This window comes from Bos mutus, chromosome 22, assembly GCF_027580195.1.
Source record: "Bos mutus isolate GX-2022 chromosome 22, NWIPB_WYAK_1.1, whole genome shotgun sequence".
Taxonomy (NCBI): Eukaryota; Metazoa; Chordata; class Mammalia; order Artiodactyla; family Bovidae; genus Bos; species Bos mutus.
The window spans coordinates 17130377-17148478 of record NC_091638.1 but is presented as its reverse complement, the minus strand read 5'-3'; the positions used below and the strand labels follow the sequence as shown (position 1 = coordinate 17148478).

General features: G+C 49.0%; 1 protein-coding gene across 2 annotated transcripts; it reads right to left on the bottom strand.

Annotated features, from left to right (window-relative positions):
• CAMK1 (calcium/calmodulin dependent protein kinase I) lies at positions 1–10986 on the bottom strand. Of its 2 annotated transcripts, none has more exons than XM_070360121.1 (12): positions 10492–10986; positions 8111–8225; positions 5996–6127; positions 4715–4789; positions 4467–4605; positions 3533–3659; positions 3364–3439; positions 2561–2673; positions 1954–2032; positions 1770–1857; positions 388–505; positions 1–280 (listed from the first exon to the last, which is right to left on the bottom strand). In XM_070360121.1, exons 2-12 carry the CDS (start codon positions 8191–8193, stop codon positions 198–200), a joined length of 1113 nt encoding a protein of 370 aa, XP_070216222.1. In that variant the 5' UTR covers positions 8194–8225; positions 10492–10986; the 3' UTR covers positions 1–197. The 2 variants fall into 2 exon arrangements, with proteins under 2 accessions (XP_070216222.1, XP_005907134.1); XM_005907072.3 differs by lacking the exon at positions 10492–10986 and adding an exon at positions 10364–10388.
• Positions 10987–18102: the final 7116 nt, after the last annotated feature.

Here is an 18102-nt window from a genome sequence, read left to right as displayed (position 1 = left end):
TGGGTTTAATCTCTTCCCTTTATTATAAGAAGGAACAATAAAATAGAAATATTTGTATGGAAAATGCAGTGGAGGGGTGATACAGAAAGGGGTGTGGAGGGAGTGGGGCAGGGTACCTCCCCAGTTCAGGGAGGGAGGGGGAGTAGGCCATCCCCAACCCTTCCTGCATAGCAGATCCTGACCCTGGATCCAGGCCCCTAGAGCTGGGGGTGCAGAGAGGGGGACAGTTTCGGGCTGGGCTCCACACAGCAGTCGCGACAGCAGCAGCCAGCCACCGGCCCTACATAGGAAGAGAGAGCAGAGCTGATCACAGGAGCAGACTCTCCACTCCAGCCTGGGCCGCTCTCCACGGACCTCCCATGCCCTGGCACAGAGCCCTGTTCTCACCCCCTGCTGCTGGTGCCAGGAGCTCCCCACGACTCGCTGTCTGTCCCTGCCCCTCCTGGCTGGTGCCCAGCTGTAGCTTCCTCATGTGCCGCACCACGGCTGTAGCATTGAAGGCTTGCTGTGGAGAAAGGCAGAAGGGACTTTTGAGAGAGTAGGAGATCGTGGGGCAGGGTCTGGCAGTAGAATTCTTAATAGCAGTTCTGTTATTTTCATTCAAGTGATATTGGTTGATCCCCAAAACTCCCTGAAACCTCTACAAGACTTCATTAAATTATGTTCAGTCATATTATACAGTTAAACACACATACACACACATGTATATAATATATGTAGACATGTATAATTTCTCATATAATTCACATTCACATAATAGTAAACACTTTGTATAGCATTGTGTGTACTTATCGTAATAGATCATTTAATCTTCCTGAAAGTCTTTGAGGTGGGCACTATTTCAGCCTTGTTAAAGGAGGAAAACAGGCACAGAGAGGTTAAATGCCTTGTGCAACTGTGTGTGTATCATTCTCTACTCAACCTGTCCACTGAAATGTCCCTCGAATTTACCATGTCCTAAATCAAAACCTCCCCAAAAACAAGTTTCTGGCCCCAGGATCTCCATCTAAGTGATGGTACCATCACCCAGCTTGTCCCCAACCAAAATCTTGGGTGAGCCCTGGACATCTCCTCCTCTCTCTTCCAGTATCCATTCTAACATCACTTCTTGTCAGTTCTGCCTCCCAAACAACTCCTGGTCCAGTGTCCTCTGTTCCCACTGTCACTATTCTGATTCAAGCCCTCACTGTCTCCTGACCACATCTCTGCCACAGTCCCCTAGAGGGCCTCCCAGCCTTCACTCTGCCTTTCAGCATCTTGAGAGCCCCTTGTAAAGGTCAGGTTTCAGCTGAAAATCCTTCCGGAGCTCCTCAGCATCAAGTCAGCCCTCTACTGTGGGACCCAAGCCGCCAGGCAGCCTGGCCCCGACCTGTCTTCAGCCTGGTTTCCTTCCTGCAGCCCCTTCAGTCCTGCCAGGCACTGCCCAAACGGCTATACTCTCTTCTCCTGGCCCTTTGCACCCTAGTTCCCTCTGCCTCAGACCTTATCCTGCTGTGCTAGGCTAATTCCTACTTGGCTCTCAGGCCTGACCAGTCTGTCAGGCCATGACCACTTTAGGCCCCTTCCAGGACCCCATAACTTGGATTATGTCTCCTTGAAAAGCATACACTGTTATACCTCTAGTCTTGAAGATCAGAGACCATCACTGGAATACAGTGGGTATCACAGCATTGCATGAATGAATGAGACCCTTCAGTACGCATCCCTGAGCATTTACTGTGTGCCCCACTTGGTGTGAGCTGGAGGCTAGATGGGGGTCGTGGGCTCACCTTCCACTTGCTTTTGGCGAAGTTCTTCTTGATCTGCTCACTCACCGACTGGTGAATATTCTTATCTAGGGCAGTATCTCCTGCAATCCTAGGATAGGTGTGTATCGAGGGCTGTCGGTGAAGGGAGAGGCAGGCCTAGGGGCCCCAGACCCCATCGTAGCCCGAGGCTTGTGGGAGCTCTCACCAGGGGTGCTGCAAGGCCTGCTCACAGGTGAACCTCTTCTCTGGATCCTTCTCCATCAAGTGCCGGATGAAGTCTTTGGCTGAGCCCCCCAGACAAGAGCAAAGACAGCATGGTGGTGCCTGAGAACACCCCCAAGATAGAACCCACCCCCTCAGGTCTCACCTGGCATCAAAGCCAGATCTGTCCATGCACTGCCCCACCCCACCTGTACTCTTTCTCTAAGCCCCCCGACCCAACCTAGCTCTCCAGCTTTCTCCCTTAATAATAACTTGTTCTTAGAGAAGATTCACACTGACATGTAAATGATCAATAATGCCTTCACAAGCTTTGCCGCCTAACTGGAGGCACAAAAGGACAGATGAAAACATTAATGGTGTTGTTTTAGGTACTAGGAAGTCAGTGTGGGGAGGTAGTCTGAAATATACTATGTCTGACCAGGGGCCAGGCAGAGAAAAGCACCCAGGGTGAGGTGTCTGGTCTAAAGACAGTGCTTAATCTGGGGCTGGGGAACCTGGTGAAGTGAGGAGACCTTCCCCCACCCCCAACCCAAGCAGATGAAGCAGGGACTGGAGGTAGGATCAGGGGAAGAAAGGAAAGCCCCAAATACCAGAGTCAGAGATGTCGTCCCAGTAAGGAGAGTCAAACTCGTACTCGGCTTTCAAAATCTGTTCAAAGAGTTTGGCATCATTCTCGTCATAGAAGGGAGGATAACCACAGAGCCTGGGCAGGGAGAAACTCATTCTCATTTCTACCGTCAGTGTACACACTGGCTCCCAGATGCAGCTTTGGTGCGATGCTGAGGTTCAGACAGGACCCCCAGGAAGGAGTTCCCCTTCTACAAAGTGGGGAAATCTAGCTCTCTGCCTTGCTCACTCCTGTCCGACTCCACCAGCGTTCAATTCCGTATTGTGCCACCATCTGTCCTTCCTCAGGGCCTTTGCGCTTGCTCTGTGCTCTAAGTCACTCTCCCCGAACACTTTTGAGTGTCTGGCTCCCTCACTTCATGCTGGATGCCACTCATGTGCCACCTCCTCAGAGAGGCTCCTGACCTGCTTATCTAAAACAGCATCCATCCCATCTCCCTACCCTGCTTGATTTTTCTTCATACATGTCTCACTGCCTGCCATTATTGTACAGGTTTATTTACTTGTTTATTTTCTGTGTCCCCTACTACTAGCATGTCTGCTCCCTGAGGGCAAGCACTTTGTCGTTTTTATCCTCTGCTAAATCCCCAGTGCTTGGCCACAGTGGCCAGAAACATAGTCTCTATTGAGTGAAATAATACAGTCATTAACTGGTAGAGATAAATATGGATGGCAGGAAGGAAGAAATAGCACAGAGGAAGAAGAGAGCAAAGTAGGGGAGAGGAGAAGTCTGGAGTCACATCTGTAACAGCCAGGCCCCACTCACAGGATATAGGCGATGACCCCAATGGACCAGCAATCCACAGCCTTGCTGTAGGGCTTCTGGGCCAGCACTTCAGGGGCTGTGGAGGGAATGGGACATGGTGTTGACAAATCTCTGCCCTGCAGCTCCCACTTCTTCCCTGCCCACAGCTCCAGACCAGGGCCCTCCGCACCCACGTATCCTGGGGTCCCACAGGCCGTGGAGAGCACACTGCTGGGGTCTTCCATCTTGGAGAGGCCAAAGTCGGAGATCATGATCTTAGAGTCTTCATCCAGGCTGTAGTACAGCAGATTCTCTGGCTTGGAGGGCGGGAGGGAGGGAAAGGAGAATTGGAAATAGCCAGAGGCTAGCAGAAGCTTCTGCCTCTGCAAACACCCCAATGAGCCCCACTTCCCCAAAGCTACTGTAGTTTTACAGCTGCCATCTTGGTTGGAGGCACAAGAAACTCAAGCAGTTCTCAAGAAGTCAGAAGTTCCCAAAAGGACAAGGACCTCAGGGTATGGGGGCGGAATTTCCTATAAACCTCAGGTGTGTATTGTGAAGCCCTGAAGAATTTTTGAGCACCTACTGTGTGCCAGATCCTGTGCTGTGCTTCATTTCAGTTCATCCTTACCACATCCCTGCCAGGCCACTGTGAATAATCGCTCTTTACAGATGAGTAAACGGATGCCTTGAGAGGCAAAGTGACTTGCAGTTGGGGATCTATAGTCAGGGAGTGGCTAGGCCAGAATTCAGAGTCAGCTCTGTTTCACCCTGGTGCTCTCCTCCTACAGCAGAGTGTGATGGACCACCAAACATGCGCCTCATCATCATCTCTGAGGTGGAGGGCTTTGGGGATTTCTGGCTGTCTTCTTTGTGTTTTGCTGTCATCCAAGTTTTCTACAAAGAGCAAGTGGGAGTTTTATTATCAGAAAAAACCTAAGATGTTACTGGGATAATCACCTTTGTGTTCGAGTTTCAGAACTGGAATGGGGAGGAAGCAGTTTAGGGCTTACAAGGTCAGACAGAAAGGCAAGGCTCAGCAAGTGGGTGAGAGGTACCCAAGGTCACAGTGGGGAGTTTGCGGAGGCCCCACCCTTGGATGCCCTAGCTTCCCACACACCCACCTTGAGGTCTCGGTGTACGATGCCCAGGTCATGCAGGTACTTGACGGCATCCAGGACCTGGAAGATGAGGCGGCTGGCATCCCGTTCTGTGTAGAAGCCTTTTTCCACAATTCGGTCAAACAGCTCACCGCCTGACACCCTGCAGCCAGGGACAGGGCAGTCTGGCCAAGACAGCATTGGATGCAGAGAGACCAGGGAGGGGGAAGCAGGGACGGGTGTGAGAAAGGGGTTGACACAGGGCCACTCACAGCTGCATGATAAGATAGAGGTGTCCCCCACTCTCGTAGATGTCATCCAGGGCTACGATGTTGGGGTGCTTGATCCTGAAAGGAGAAATGAGGTGGTTCAGAGTCGAGGACAGTTCAGCCACCTCCCTACCCTCATCTTAAGGAGCCACTGCCTGCAAACCTGGGTAGGATGAGCCAAAGATCTGGGTCCCAAAGGGAACAGCTGCTTTACCATGATGTGTTATAGTGTCACGGAGGTTAACACTGGGCTCTGGCATTGCACAGACCTGAGTCCTCATCTGCCTCTGCCACGTGCTGTTGAGGGCATGTCTTCTCACCTCACAGTGCTGACTGCTATAGGATTTTAACACTTGTCTGGGTTTATAAATTTGCCAGCCTCTCCCACCAGCATATCATCTCTACAAGACCAGCAGCTTTATCTTGCTGACCACTGTGCCTCCACACCTGGTGCAGACTGAGTGCTCACTAATATTCATTGAATTGAGTATAACCTCTCCGGGCCTGTTTTTTTAAATCTGTAACATGAAGCCAGTGATAGTACTTCCCTCCAAGTATTGAGGTGAGGATCACGTGAAGAAATGCAGGGAAGAATCTTGGCACAGTGCCTGGCACACATTAAACACTCCAGAAATGAACCAATGATGGCGAGTGAGTTTGATGGAAGGCTTGGCTCTGCCACAGACTTGCTGTGTGACCTTAGGCAAGTCCTTTGTCCTCTCTGGGCCTCAGTATTCCCGACCCAGTGGTAGAAATGATTATTTCATCCCTGCTCAGGGTGATGGGAAAGCTCAGGTGGGAGGCTGGAAGTGGAGATTCTATATGAGCTTTCCAGTGAGAACAGCAGGTTTCCCATCAGCATTAGCAGTTCAGAGACCATCTCGTTGTTGTCAGGGTATCAGCAGATGGGTGTTTTTAAACTTGTGAGGTGGTGTAATACGTAGGGCAACTTGAGGTAGGTCTAGAGATAGCATCAGCAGAGGTACATGGGTTCAAGACATGTTCAAGGATTGACCTTTAGATATGACTGGACATTAAACCATTGTAAAGAAGCAGTGGCATCTTAATCACATCAGTCATGTTTGCTCTCGTGCCAGGCACTTGAAGTAAAGGATGTCTGATGCTCCCCACATCCTACCAAGTGGAGATAATTACCCCCATTTACAAATGAGCAGTTTGAGGCTCAGAGAGGTTAGGTGATTTGCCCAAAGCAGAGAGAGGAGGGGCATGGGACAGGTCAAGGCAGGGTTGACCCAGAGCAGGGACAGAATCTGCTCCACGCACTTGTGTAGGACAGCAATCTCATTCTCCATGCTACCCTCCTTGCCCTCCAGAGCCTTCTTGGCGATACATTTGATGGCCACCATCTTCTGAGTCCTCTTATCTTCTGCCAGGATGACCTCAGAGAAGGCTCCTCTGCAGGGAGAGGGGATTCATGAGACGGAGAACCAGAACCTCAGCTTCCCTCCAGCCTCTCCTCCATCCCACTATGGGTTACATGACCATCCCCAGGACAAGGAAGTGGAATGAGCCTCCCTCTATCACCCATTCACCTCTTTGGTGCCAGAGGTGCCCCAGCCTAGCCAATAAGAGTCGTCTATCCCCTGGCCACGGTAACTGGGTCCTGTGATGTAAGCCAGGTTACTGGCACTTTGAGAATGAGGTGTTCTTTCCTGCTAAGTTGGTAGGATGTAAGCCTGGAGCTAATGGTGGTCATCTTTGCCACCACTTGGGGAGAGCCTGCTTGAGAATGAAGCCAACACAAAGGAAATCAGAGCTGAGAAACAAAGACAGTTTCCTAATAACATCATGTGAGCCCCTGTATCCCACACCTGAAGTTTACCCCCTAGGCTTTTTGATTATGTGCATGACTGATTCATTCCTTTTTCTGCAAAAGCCAATTTGAGTCATGGCTTATTTAACACCCTTTAGAACCATGAAGAACATCAGCATCACTTGGTAGCTCTTCAGAACTGTGGAATCTTGGGCCCCACCTTAGACCTACTAAAATCAGAAGCTGCATTTTAACCAGATCCAATACTTAGGCCACCTAATGCGCAGAGCCAACTCTCTGGAAAAGACCCTGATGCTGGGAAAGGATTGAAGGCAAAAGGAGAAGGGGGCAGTGGAGGATGAGATGGTTCGACAACATCACCAACTCAATGGAGGTGAATTTGAGCAAACTCCAGGAGATAGTGGAGGACAGAGGAGCCTGGCAGGCTACATACAGTCCATAGGGTCACAAAGAATCGGACATGACTTAGAAACTGAACAACCAGTGATATGTATGCTCACTGGAGAAGCAGTGCTTTCGAACAGTCTTAGAAAGGAGCATACTCATTTTCACTAAAGTTCACTGGTTAAGGAATGAGTGTTGACTAGTGCTCTCTAGAACTATTTGCTTTTCCTGGGATCATAAGTCATAGTCAATGAACAGCATCTCATGGTGAAATCTCAATCATCAGACTAACTAGTGACTATGATAGCCCATTGCTGGCTTCCAGTCTTGTCCCTCTTCAATGTACCCTCTATACCGTGGCCAGAATGACCATCCTGAATTGCACATCTGCCAAAAAGTCTTAAATGTTATCCTGTGGCTCATGAGATTACTTCCAGCCTCTATAGCTTGGCTTCGAGGCCTTACCTGACCTGTTCCTCTCTTTCCTCAGTGTCTTCCACTCTTCTCCCCAGCCTCTGATTATAAGCTCTACCAGACTCTGTCTCTTTCCACACATAACATATCTCTGAGCCTTTGTTTATGCTATTCCTCCTGCCTAGAATGCCTTCTCCCCGTCTGACAAGTACTCTCCTGCCCATCCTTCAATCCCCAGCTCTAATGCCCCCTTCTCCAGAAAGTTATTCCCCATACAGAAGCCGCTGCTCTCTGGGCTCAACAAAGTCCTCATTCGCGAAATTAGCTAGAGCACCATACACGCCCGGTTGTCATTTTCCGTGGGTCTGTCTCCCTCACATGTTTGGGATCAACTTGAGGGGCAGAGATCAGGTTTGAGTTATTTCTGGATTCTCACCATGGAGAACAGAGCCATGCCCAGCTTCAGTTCCAAAACCTAGGCCAGAACCCCCAGTTCTTGGCAGTCAGTTTAAAAAACTGGCTCCTTCATTCTCGCCTACTTTCTTCTTGTCACAGGAACCCAGAGCAAGAGCAGCCTCTGTTCCACCCCCTGTCAGCCAGAAGTGAAAACTCCCGGCCACTCGGGCCATACAAGGCCACCACAGGGCCTGGGATGTAGGAAACAGGAAGCAGTGATCAACTGGCCAGAGGAAGCACCACCCTGGACCCAGCCTCCCCAGCCAGCCAGGCCCACGAGTGAGGACCCTCCCCACCCTTCCCCCCAGCTCAGGGACAGCTCCCCCTTCTCTCCTGCCACGGAGACTCACGTTCCCAGAACATCTCGGAAGTCGTAAATGTCTCTAATGTCCTCTGCCTGCTTCCAGCTGGGGCGTTCCACTGCCCCCGGCATGGCCCACTGCCCCCTGGCCACAGCCAGGGCTCCTGGGAAAGGGAATGGAAGAAGACTCAGCAGGGCTCAGACTTCCTTGTGGGAACTTAGTGAGGGCCCCACTGAGCATGCATTTATTCATCCTTGATTCATTCATTTGACAAAATCATCCAACATTCATTCACAGGCCATTTGTTCATTCAGCAACATCCATTCATTATATCCTTAAGCCTAGAGGAAAATCCTTCAGGTGGCAGCAAAATTCTTTATTCAATAAAGTCACTCATTCATTCATTCAGCTCACCTCCCAATTTCTCCCTCTCTAAATCCAAACACACGAGGGGACACTGAACTCTAGGAGGACAGCAAAGAAGACCCCAGAACAATCTGTAGAAACACACAGCCCCAGAGAATCACCCTGTCCCCAGAACCAGCGATGTTGCTGCCCGACCCTGGGAATCGCTGGGGTGTCTCCTCTCCCTCCTCCTCCTCCCTTGCCAAGCCTCTCGGAAATCAGGTTTCCGGCAGCCTGGGCTTCCAGCAATATCTCAGCCACGTTTTTAAATAGCTCCTTCTGCACTGTTACCACAGCAACAGCAGGCACAGCTGGAACTGCCCAGGCCTCCTGTTACCCCTCTCAGTCCTGACTCCCCATTTGGGTCCCAGCAGCTTGAGAAAGGGTCCCCCCCGCCAACCTGTCCCCTACTGGCTTCATCTCACCCTGATCCAGCCTATACTTTTACTCTGTTGAGCCCTCTGTCGCAACCAGCAGTAGCAGGTGAGCACTCTCTCCCCAGTTATCAGATGGGGAATGGGGAGCTGAAGTTGGAGATGGATACGATTTGGTTGGAGATGGATAGCTGCCCAATGAGGCCCCAGCTAAGCTTGCTGAAAGCAAAGGCCTTGGAGGGCACTGCAGCCAGACTAGGACCCATCCAGAAAACACAGCCTCTCAATGCCATCATAAGCCCACGGAAAGGGAGGTCAAAACACAGCCCAGTGTGCTGTGTGACCTCAGGGAGGGCACTTTCCTTCTCTGTTTCTTCTGCTGGAAAAAGGGGGGAAGGTGCCCTAACTAGAGCCCATGGCGTGAGAATCCACTCTTTGGATGGGACTTTGTTCCTGGGAGGCCTGACCACCCATCCCAGGGGCAGAAACTTCTAGGAAAAGAGAATTGATGGTAAGCTCCAGAGGGCAGAATTTTAAAATCCATCTGGGGCCTGGCAAAAAAAAAAAAACAAACTCACAGTTCCATACATATCCCTGCACCAAGACCCACACACAACCCTGAAACCAGACGCCTGCCCCCAGATCTGCACACTCCATCTCCAGATGAGTCTCTGATCTCACATGTACACCCAGACATCAGCCCACATCAACTCACCCCCCAGACACCCTCACACCCAGACATCTCTCCCACACCCCAAAACAAATCCACACACACCAGGACAAGATGACACCTAGACAGAACAGATACACACACACACACCTACCTCACCTGTGTACCAGACATCCTGGATTCCTCACACCTGTCACCCTGCAGCTCCTGCACACCCTGTTCAGTGGCTCAAATCATGTCTGACTCTTGTGACCCCATGGACTGTAGCCCACCCGGCTCCTCTCTCCATGGGATTTCCCATCCAAGAATACTTGAGTGGGTTGCCATTTCCTTCTCAGGGGATCTTTCCCACCCAGGGATCGATCCTGTGTCTCCTGCTTGGCAGGTGAATTCTTTACCACTAAGCCACCACAGAAGCCCTCCTATACACCCTAGAAGCTCTTAAACTCCAAATCCTTATATCTAACTCCAAACATCCTCAGGACACAATTATATACCCCCCAACTCTGACTTACTACCCTTTGAGCCAGACCCCAGCACACACACTTGGATACAGTCTGCAACAAAAACACGGATTCCCAGACATCGCCACCCAGACGGATACCCTTACACACCAACATACCTGCAACTTCACATTTGATCCACTTGCCTGTGCTAAGACATTCGCACACCTCAATACGGCCGCCACACAGCTATACCTCCAAATGCCCAGTCCTTCCACACTCAGGCCCAGCTGAAGGCAGACACATACACACACATCCCTCCTCACCTTCCTCTTTTACCCGCTCAGTTTCCCACTGGCCACCTGGCACCTGCTGGGCCTGGGGCAGAGCTGGGGGAGAAAGGCCCTACCCTGCTCAAGTAGAGTCCAGCACGCCCAGGCACCCCCTCCCATCTTTGGGAGAGGGTACCTAGCGGATGGGGGGTCCCGCCGCCCTCCGGCGCCCAGGGTCGTGGGCGGGGCGGCTCCCGGGCGGTACCTGCGGCTGCCCCGCCGCGGGGCTGGCTGGGAGGCCCGACTTGGCTGGGGCCGAGCTCCGGCCGCCGTCCGCCGCTGCTGCGCTCCTGGCCCGCCAGCCCGCTCTCTCGCTGGGGCTCGGTTCGGGCTCCTCTGGCTCCCTCCGCCCGCCTGCGGCTCTGATGTCAGTGGAGGAGGAGCCTGCGGCGGAGGGACTGGGGAGGTGAGGCCCCGCTCCGGGGCTGGGGAAGGGGCGCCCGGGACGGGGTGGGTGCGCGGAGGAACCCCTCTGTTCAGTCAGAGCATTCGCTGGACTCGTTCTATCTTTCGTTTCCCGCCGGGGTCCCCGTTTCGCAAAAGGAACCACTGAGGCATAGAGAGACGAAGGGTTCAGAATCAGCAATTGGTCAGAAGCAGAGTTGAATTCGAACCCAAGTCTGTCCGATGCCGGAAGCTGACCTTTTTCACCCTATCTCTAGAAGTTTCTTTCAGACCAGTTCTGTGAGCTTCCTTAGGGTTGAGCTCTGTCCACCTCCCCTCCCCGCCCCTCCCCACCCCGCCCCGGGAATTTAGTCCCTGGGAAGGGCTTTGGAGACTGATGGGGGTGGAGGAATGGGGCCGTAGGGAAAGGCCAACGCAAAAGTAAGCAATGAAGGGAATAGAGGCAATCGTAGGGTGGGGGCCGCATTCTACTGGCGGGAAAACTAAAAGGTCCTTCTCTGAGGAAGAGCAGATGCTCTAATTCCCTACACCTGCCAGGCAGAACAGGTGTGGTGCCCGAAGGGCCTGGGGTAGGGAGGGAAGCGGGAGGAGGGAGAGTTAAATCAGGATCCTGGGGGAAGTCGGCCAAAGAGGATCACGTGACGGGGCCGGCGCCTGGGGCCCGTGGATCAGGGCCAGGTTGGGGAGGGGAAGCCCGAAACCGCTCCGGGCCGGCAGGCTGGGGGCCAAAGGACCTGACTGACGTCATCTTGTGCCAGGCCTTCCTTGGGAAGATGGTGGGGCGGGGAGGAGCAACTCCCAGGAAGTAGGGGTGGGCCTGGACTGGAGCCAGCCAGAGGAGCCAGCCTGAAGGCCCCCGACTCCACCTCCATCACGACCGAGTACTGCCCCCAACTTTTGAATTCCCACTTTTTCCACGTGGAAATGGGGAGTTGTGCTTTTTCCATGTGGAAATGGGGAGTTAGTCACTCAGTCAGTCGTGTCCGACTCTTTTTGACTGTAGCCCGCTAGGCCCCTCTGTCCATGGAATTCTCCAAAGAATACTGAAGTTGGTAGTCATTCCCTTCTCCAGGGGATCTTTGCCACCCAGAGATGGAAGCCAGGTCTCCCGCATTGCAGGCAGATTCTTTACTGTCTCAACCATGGGGAGAGGATGAGGCTTAACCCCAAGTCAGTTTCAACTGGCTTTTCCCTCTCTTATCCTCAAGACTGTGTTCTAGGGTAGTCAGTTTGTTATGCCTATTTTACAGGTGAGAGAGGAAGATGGCTGAGGTTTCTAGGACGACTTAACCTGGGTCACACTTTGTCTCCCTGAGTCTCAGTTTCTTCATTTGGAATATGGGAATAGTGATGACTGACTCAGAGTTCTCCCGAGAATTCTATGAGCTGATGAATGTGAAGTGCCTGGAATACCATTGGGATTTAAAATATGACAGCTAAAATTTACTTTTACTTTAGTATAAACAGAAGTATAAAAGAAGAAGGCTGAGTGCCGAAGAATTGATGCTTTTGAACTGTGGTGTTGGAGAAGACTCTTGAGAGTCCCTTAGACTGCAAGGAGATCCGACCAGTCCATTCTGAAGGAGATCAGCCCTGGAATTTCTTTGGAAGGAATGATGCTAAAGCTGAAACTCCAGTATTTTGGCCACCTCATGCGAAGAGTTGACTTATTGGAAAAGACTCTGATGCTGGGAGGGATTGGGGGCAGGAGGAGAAGGGGACGACAGAGGATGAGATGGCTGGATGGCATCACTGACTTGATGGATGTGAGTCTGGGTGAACTCCGGGAGTTGGTGATGGACAGGGAGGCCTGGCATGCTGCGATTCATGGGGTCGCAGAGTCGGACACGACTGAGTGACTGATCTGAACTGAAGTGAACTTAGTATAAACAGAGGCTCAGAGAAGGGACCTGATTTGTCTGTGAATAGGGGGCTAAGCGGCAATTTCCTTCCCCCACACCTCCTTTCCACTGGTTAGATTCTTTTACTTGTCAAGTGACAGAATACCCAATTAAGCCAGCTTCACCAGAGAGAAACCTAGGGCTTAACATAGCTGAAGCAAGACAGAAGGAAGAACACCATGGCTCAGCGTCTGAGACTGGAACTGGAGACACAGTACTTGTAGAATTTGCTTCCTCTCATCTCTCCTTGTCTTGATTTTTCTTTACACTTCAGTTTCCTTTCCTCTGCAGAGTGATCTCCTCTACCTGGCAGCAAGCATGGTGTGAGAGCCCCAGCTTTCCAACTGAACCCAGCAAAAGAGGAGCTACACCCGGTTTCGTACATCAGTCTCAGGGAAGGACTATGATGGGCTCTGCTGAACTGACACGCCTATGCCTTTACCCCTGTACCTGTTGGCAGAGGATTAAGGTATTATAAAGGGCAAATGTACTGTCACGGGCAACCCCACCAGAGCCACAAGGAGTGAAGACGGCTGTATTGCCCAAAGGAATAGCAGTGCTGGGCAGGCACAACCAAAATCCATCCCAGTCCTGCTCCCATCAGAAAAAAAAAATCAGTTAATATGTTTTGTTTCTTACTCTTCCAGACTTTTTATAATGTGTATACATATACCCATTTCCTCCTATAGCCCCCTTCTCCAATGAGCCCCCATCTTCAATGAGCATATTTCAAGGTACTAAAAAAGTAAGTCAAGGAAAGTCAAAATACATGGAAACAAGAAAAGAAAAAAGTAAAGGAAGTAATTCCCTTTTCTCCTTTGTAATTAAAAAAGGACTAAACAGCTCAGACATCGCTATCAGTTCTTGAATCCAACAGAAAATTAACCATTAGATGTGTGGTCTTCTGAGATTAGAGAAAAATGGAAGAAATCACAAGGAAAAGATGGACAGGCTTATATACAAACATAAAAACCTTTTTTATTGAGGTATAGTTGATTTACAGTGTGTTCATTTCTGCTGTACAGCAAAGTGATTCAGTTCCGTTCAGCTGCTCAGTCATGTCCAACTCTTTGCAACCCCATGGATTGCAGCACACCAGGCTTCCCTGTCCATCACCAACTCCTGGAGCTTACTCAAACTCATGTTCATCGAGTCGGTGATGCCATCCAACCATCTCATCCTCTGTTGTCTCCTTCTCCTCCCGCCTTCAATCTATCCCAGCATCAGGGTCTTTTCCAGTGAGTCAGTTCTTTGCATCAGGTGGCCAAAGTATTGGAGTTTCAGCTTCAGTGTCAGTCCTTCCAATGAATATTCAGGACTGATTTTTCCTTTAGGATGGACTGGTTGGATCTCCTTGCAGTCCAAGGGACTCTCAAGAGTCTTCTCCAACACTATAGTTCAAAAGCATCAATTCTTCAGCACTCAGCTTTCTTTGTAGTCTAACTCTCACATACACACATGACTACTGGGAAAACTGTATATATATATATATATTCTTTTTATATCCTTTTCCATCGTTCTTTTTATATTCTTACCATTTTATCATAGGATACTAAATACAGTTCTCTGTGCTATACAGTAGGACCTTGCTGTTTATCCATTCCATATATAATAACTTACATCTGCTAACCCCAGCCTCCACTCCACCCCTCCCCTCCCTGCCTCCCACTTGGCAATCACGTCTGTACCCTGTGTCCGTGAATCTGTTTCTTAGACAGGTTCATTTGTGCCATATTTTATTTATTTATTTATTTATTGGCTGTGCTGTGGCACAGTTTGCATGACTTTAGTCCCGGACCAGGGTTTGAACCTGAGCCACAGCAGTGAAAGTGCCAGTTCCTAACCACTGGACCAGGGAATGACCAGGAAATAAAGGACAGAAATGGTATGGACCTAACAGAACCAGAAGATATTAAGAAGAGGTGGCAAGAAAACACAGAAGAACTGTACAAAAAGATCTTCACGACCCAGATAATCACGATGGTGTGATCACTGACCTAGAGCCAGACATCCTAGAATGTGAAGTCAAGTGGGCCTTAGAAAGCATCACTACGAACAAAGCTAGTGGAGGTGATGGAATTCCAGTTGAGCTATTCCAAATCCTGAAAGATGATGCTGTGAAAGTGCTGCACTCAATATGCCAGCAACTTTGGAAAACTCAGCAGTGGCCACAGGACTGGAAAAGGTCAGTTTTCATTCCAATCCCAAAGAAAGGCAATGCCAAAGAATGCTCAAACTACCGCACAATTGCACTCATCTCACACACTAGTAAAGTAATGCTCAAAATTCTCCAAGCCAGGCTTCAGCAATATGTGAACTGTGAACTTCCTGATGTTCAAGCTGGTTTTAGAAAAGGCAGAAGAACCAGAGATCAAATTGCCAACATCCGCTGGATCATAGAAAAAGCAAGAGAGTTCCAGAAAAGCATCTATTTCTGCTTTATTGACTATGCCAAAGCTTTTGACTGTGTGGATCACAATAAACTGTGGGAAATTCTGAAAGAGATGGGAATACCAGACCACCTGACCTGCCTCTTGAGAAATTTGTATGCAGGTCAGGAAGCAACAGTTAGAACTGGACATGGAACAACAGACTGGTTCCACATAGGAAAAGGAGTTCGTCAAGGCTGTATATTGTCACCCTGTTTATTTAACTTATATGCAGAGTACATCATGAGAAACGCTGGACTGGAAGAAACACAAACTGGAATCAAGATTGCCTGGAGAAATATCAATAACCTCAGATATGCAGATGACACCACCCTTATGGCAGAAAGTGAAGAGGAACTAAAAAGCCTCTTGATGAAAGTGAAAGTGGAGAGTGGAAAAGTTGGATTAAAGCTCAACATTCAGAAAACGAAGATCATGGCATCCGGTCCCACCACTTCATGGGAAATAGATGGGGAAACAGTGGAAACAGTGTCAGACTTTATTTTTCTGGGCTCCAAAATCACTGCAGATGGTGACTGCAGCCATGAAATTAAAAGACGCTTACTCCTTGGAAGGAAAGTTATGACCAACCTAGATAGCATATTCAAAAGCAGAGACATTACTTTGCCAACAAAGGTTCGTCTAGTCAAGGCTATGGTTTTTCCTGTGGTCATGTATGGATGTGAGAGTTGGACTGTGAAGAAGGCTGAGCGCCGAAGAATTGATGCTTTTGAACTGTGGTGTTGGAGAAGACTCTTGAGAGTTCCTTGGACTGCACGGAGATCCAACTAGTCCATTCTGAAGGAGATCAGCCCTGGGATTTCTTTGGAAGGAATGATGCTAAAGCTGAAACTCCAGTACTTTGGCCACCTCATGTGAAGAGTTGACTTATTGGAAAAGACTCTGATGCTGGGAGGGATTGGGGGCAGGAGGAGAAGGGGATGACAGAGGATGAGATGGCTGGATGGCATCACTGACTCGATGTATGTGAGTCTGGGTGAACTCTGGGAGTTGGTGATGGACAGGGAGGCCTGGCATGCTGCGATTCATGGGGTCACAAAGAGTCAGACACGACTGAGCGACTGATCTGATCTGATGGCTAAATAGTATTCCATTGTATATATGTACCATGTCTTCTTTATCCGTTCATCTGTAGTTGGACATTTAGATTGTTTTCATGTCTTGGCTATTGTGAATGGTGACATAGGAGTGCATGTGTCTTTTTGGATTAGCTTTTCATCTGGGTATATGCTCAGGAGTGGGATTTCTGCATCTTATGGTAATTCTATTTTTAGTTATTCTGAGGACCTTCCATATTTTTTTCCATAGTGGCTGTACCAACTTATTTTGGAGGTTCACTCTTGTCCACATCCTCTCCAAAATTTGTTATTTGTAGAGTTTTAATGATGGACATTCTGACCAGAATGAGGTGGTACCTTGTAGTTTTGATTGTATTTCTCCAATAATAAGAGATGTTGAGCATCTTTTCATGTGCCTGTTGACCATTTGAATTTCTTTTTTGGGAAAATGTCTATTTAGGCCTTCTGCTCATTTTTTGATTGGATTGTTTTCTGTTGTTGAGTTGCATGAGCTGTTTGTATATTTTGGAAATTAAGCCCTTGTCGGTTGCATCACAATTACAAAAACATTCTTAACCTCTGTTGTTGGAAACAAACAGACAAACCCAAAACTCTACCTTATTCCAAGATCATAGCTAACAGTAAAAGGCAAACTTCTGACTGAGGAAATGTTTTAGTGACAATGGGTTAATATTTCTATTATGTAAAGAATACATAAAATTGATAACTAAGAACCAATAAATGGTCAAAGGAGACAGACAAAACACAATGAACATGGAATATTCTCTACCTTGAAAGTAGTCAAGGAAGTACAAATTAAAAGAAGAAACCATTTATAGCTGATGTTAGTGTGAGCAATGGGTACTTCAGTATTTCTGGTGGAAAAATGACTTGCTAAAAATCTTTCTTTTGGAAAGCAATTTGGCAGTACGCATCAAAAGCTTAAATAATGTCCAGCCTTTTGACCCAGGAATTTCTCTTCTGGGAATCAATTTCAGGGAAATAATCCTAAATTAGGGCAATGGCAACCCATCCAGTACTCTTGCCTGGAAAATCCCATGGATGGAGGAGCCTGGTATGCTGCAGTCCGTGGGATTGTGAAGAATCGGGCACGACTGAGCAAGTTCACTTTCACTTTTCGCTTTCATGCATTGGAGAAGGAAATGGCAACCCACTCCAGTGTTCTTGCCTGGAGAATCCCAGGGACAGGGGAGCCTGGTGGGCTCCATCTATGGGGTCGCACAGAGTCAGACATGACTGAAGTGACTTAGCAGCAGCAGCAGCAGCCTATTTAAGAGAGTTTTCCTCTCCTTTTCCAGACATTAGGTCCCCAAGGATAGCACTTTCAATATTATTTCTCCTTCCATTCTTGAAGGTCCACAAGTTCTAGTCGAGCCCCACATTTGGGGTTTTCCCTCTGCCTCTGTGGTGCCTACCCCTACTTTCTCACCTAGGAACAGCCTATCTTTAGAGGCTCAGAGGTCCCTCTGCTGTTTACCAGATCTCACTAATTTCTCTTGGCTAACCCAGGCATATTCTAGGGCACATATTCTTGGCCTTTCGCTGATTCTCATCCCACAGTACCTACAATTTTGTATATGATGGTGCTGGCCAGCCCAGAGAGGGACGTTTAGAATAAGGCCTCTAAGGTCTAAGACCTGGCTTACAACACTGGCTCACCACCAGCTATCTGATCTGGCCCTTCCCCTTTCTGTAGCCTAGTTTCCTCATCTGTAAAATAAGGGTAATAGTATTGCCTGCTCTGACATAGGGTTGTTGAAAGGAGCAAATTCACGTACAGTGCTTGGCACCACCCTAGCTTGGGGGTCCCTTGCATAACCATTCTTCCAGAGTTGTTTTAACAATATGTCCTGAGCTTTCATCAGAGGTTGTGATAAGAAATCACCATGTGAAACTCAGTCTCCTTTTCCTGTCAAATTTATGGAGAATATTATCTACATATGACTCCAGTTGAGAAATTTCGCCAGCACGACAAATTATT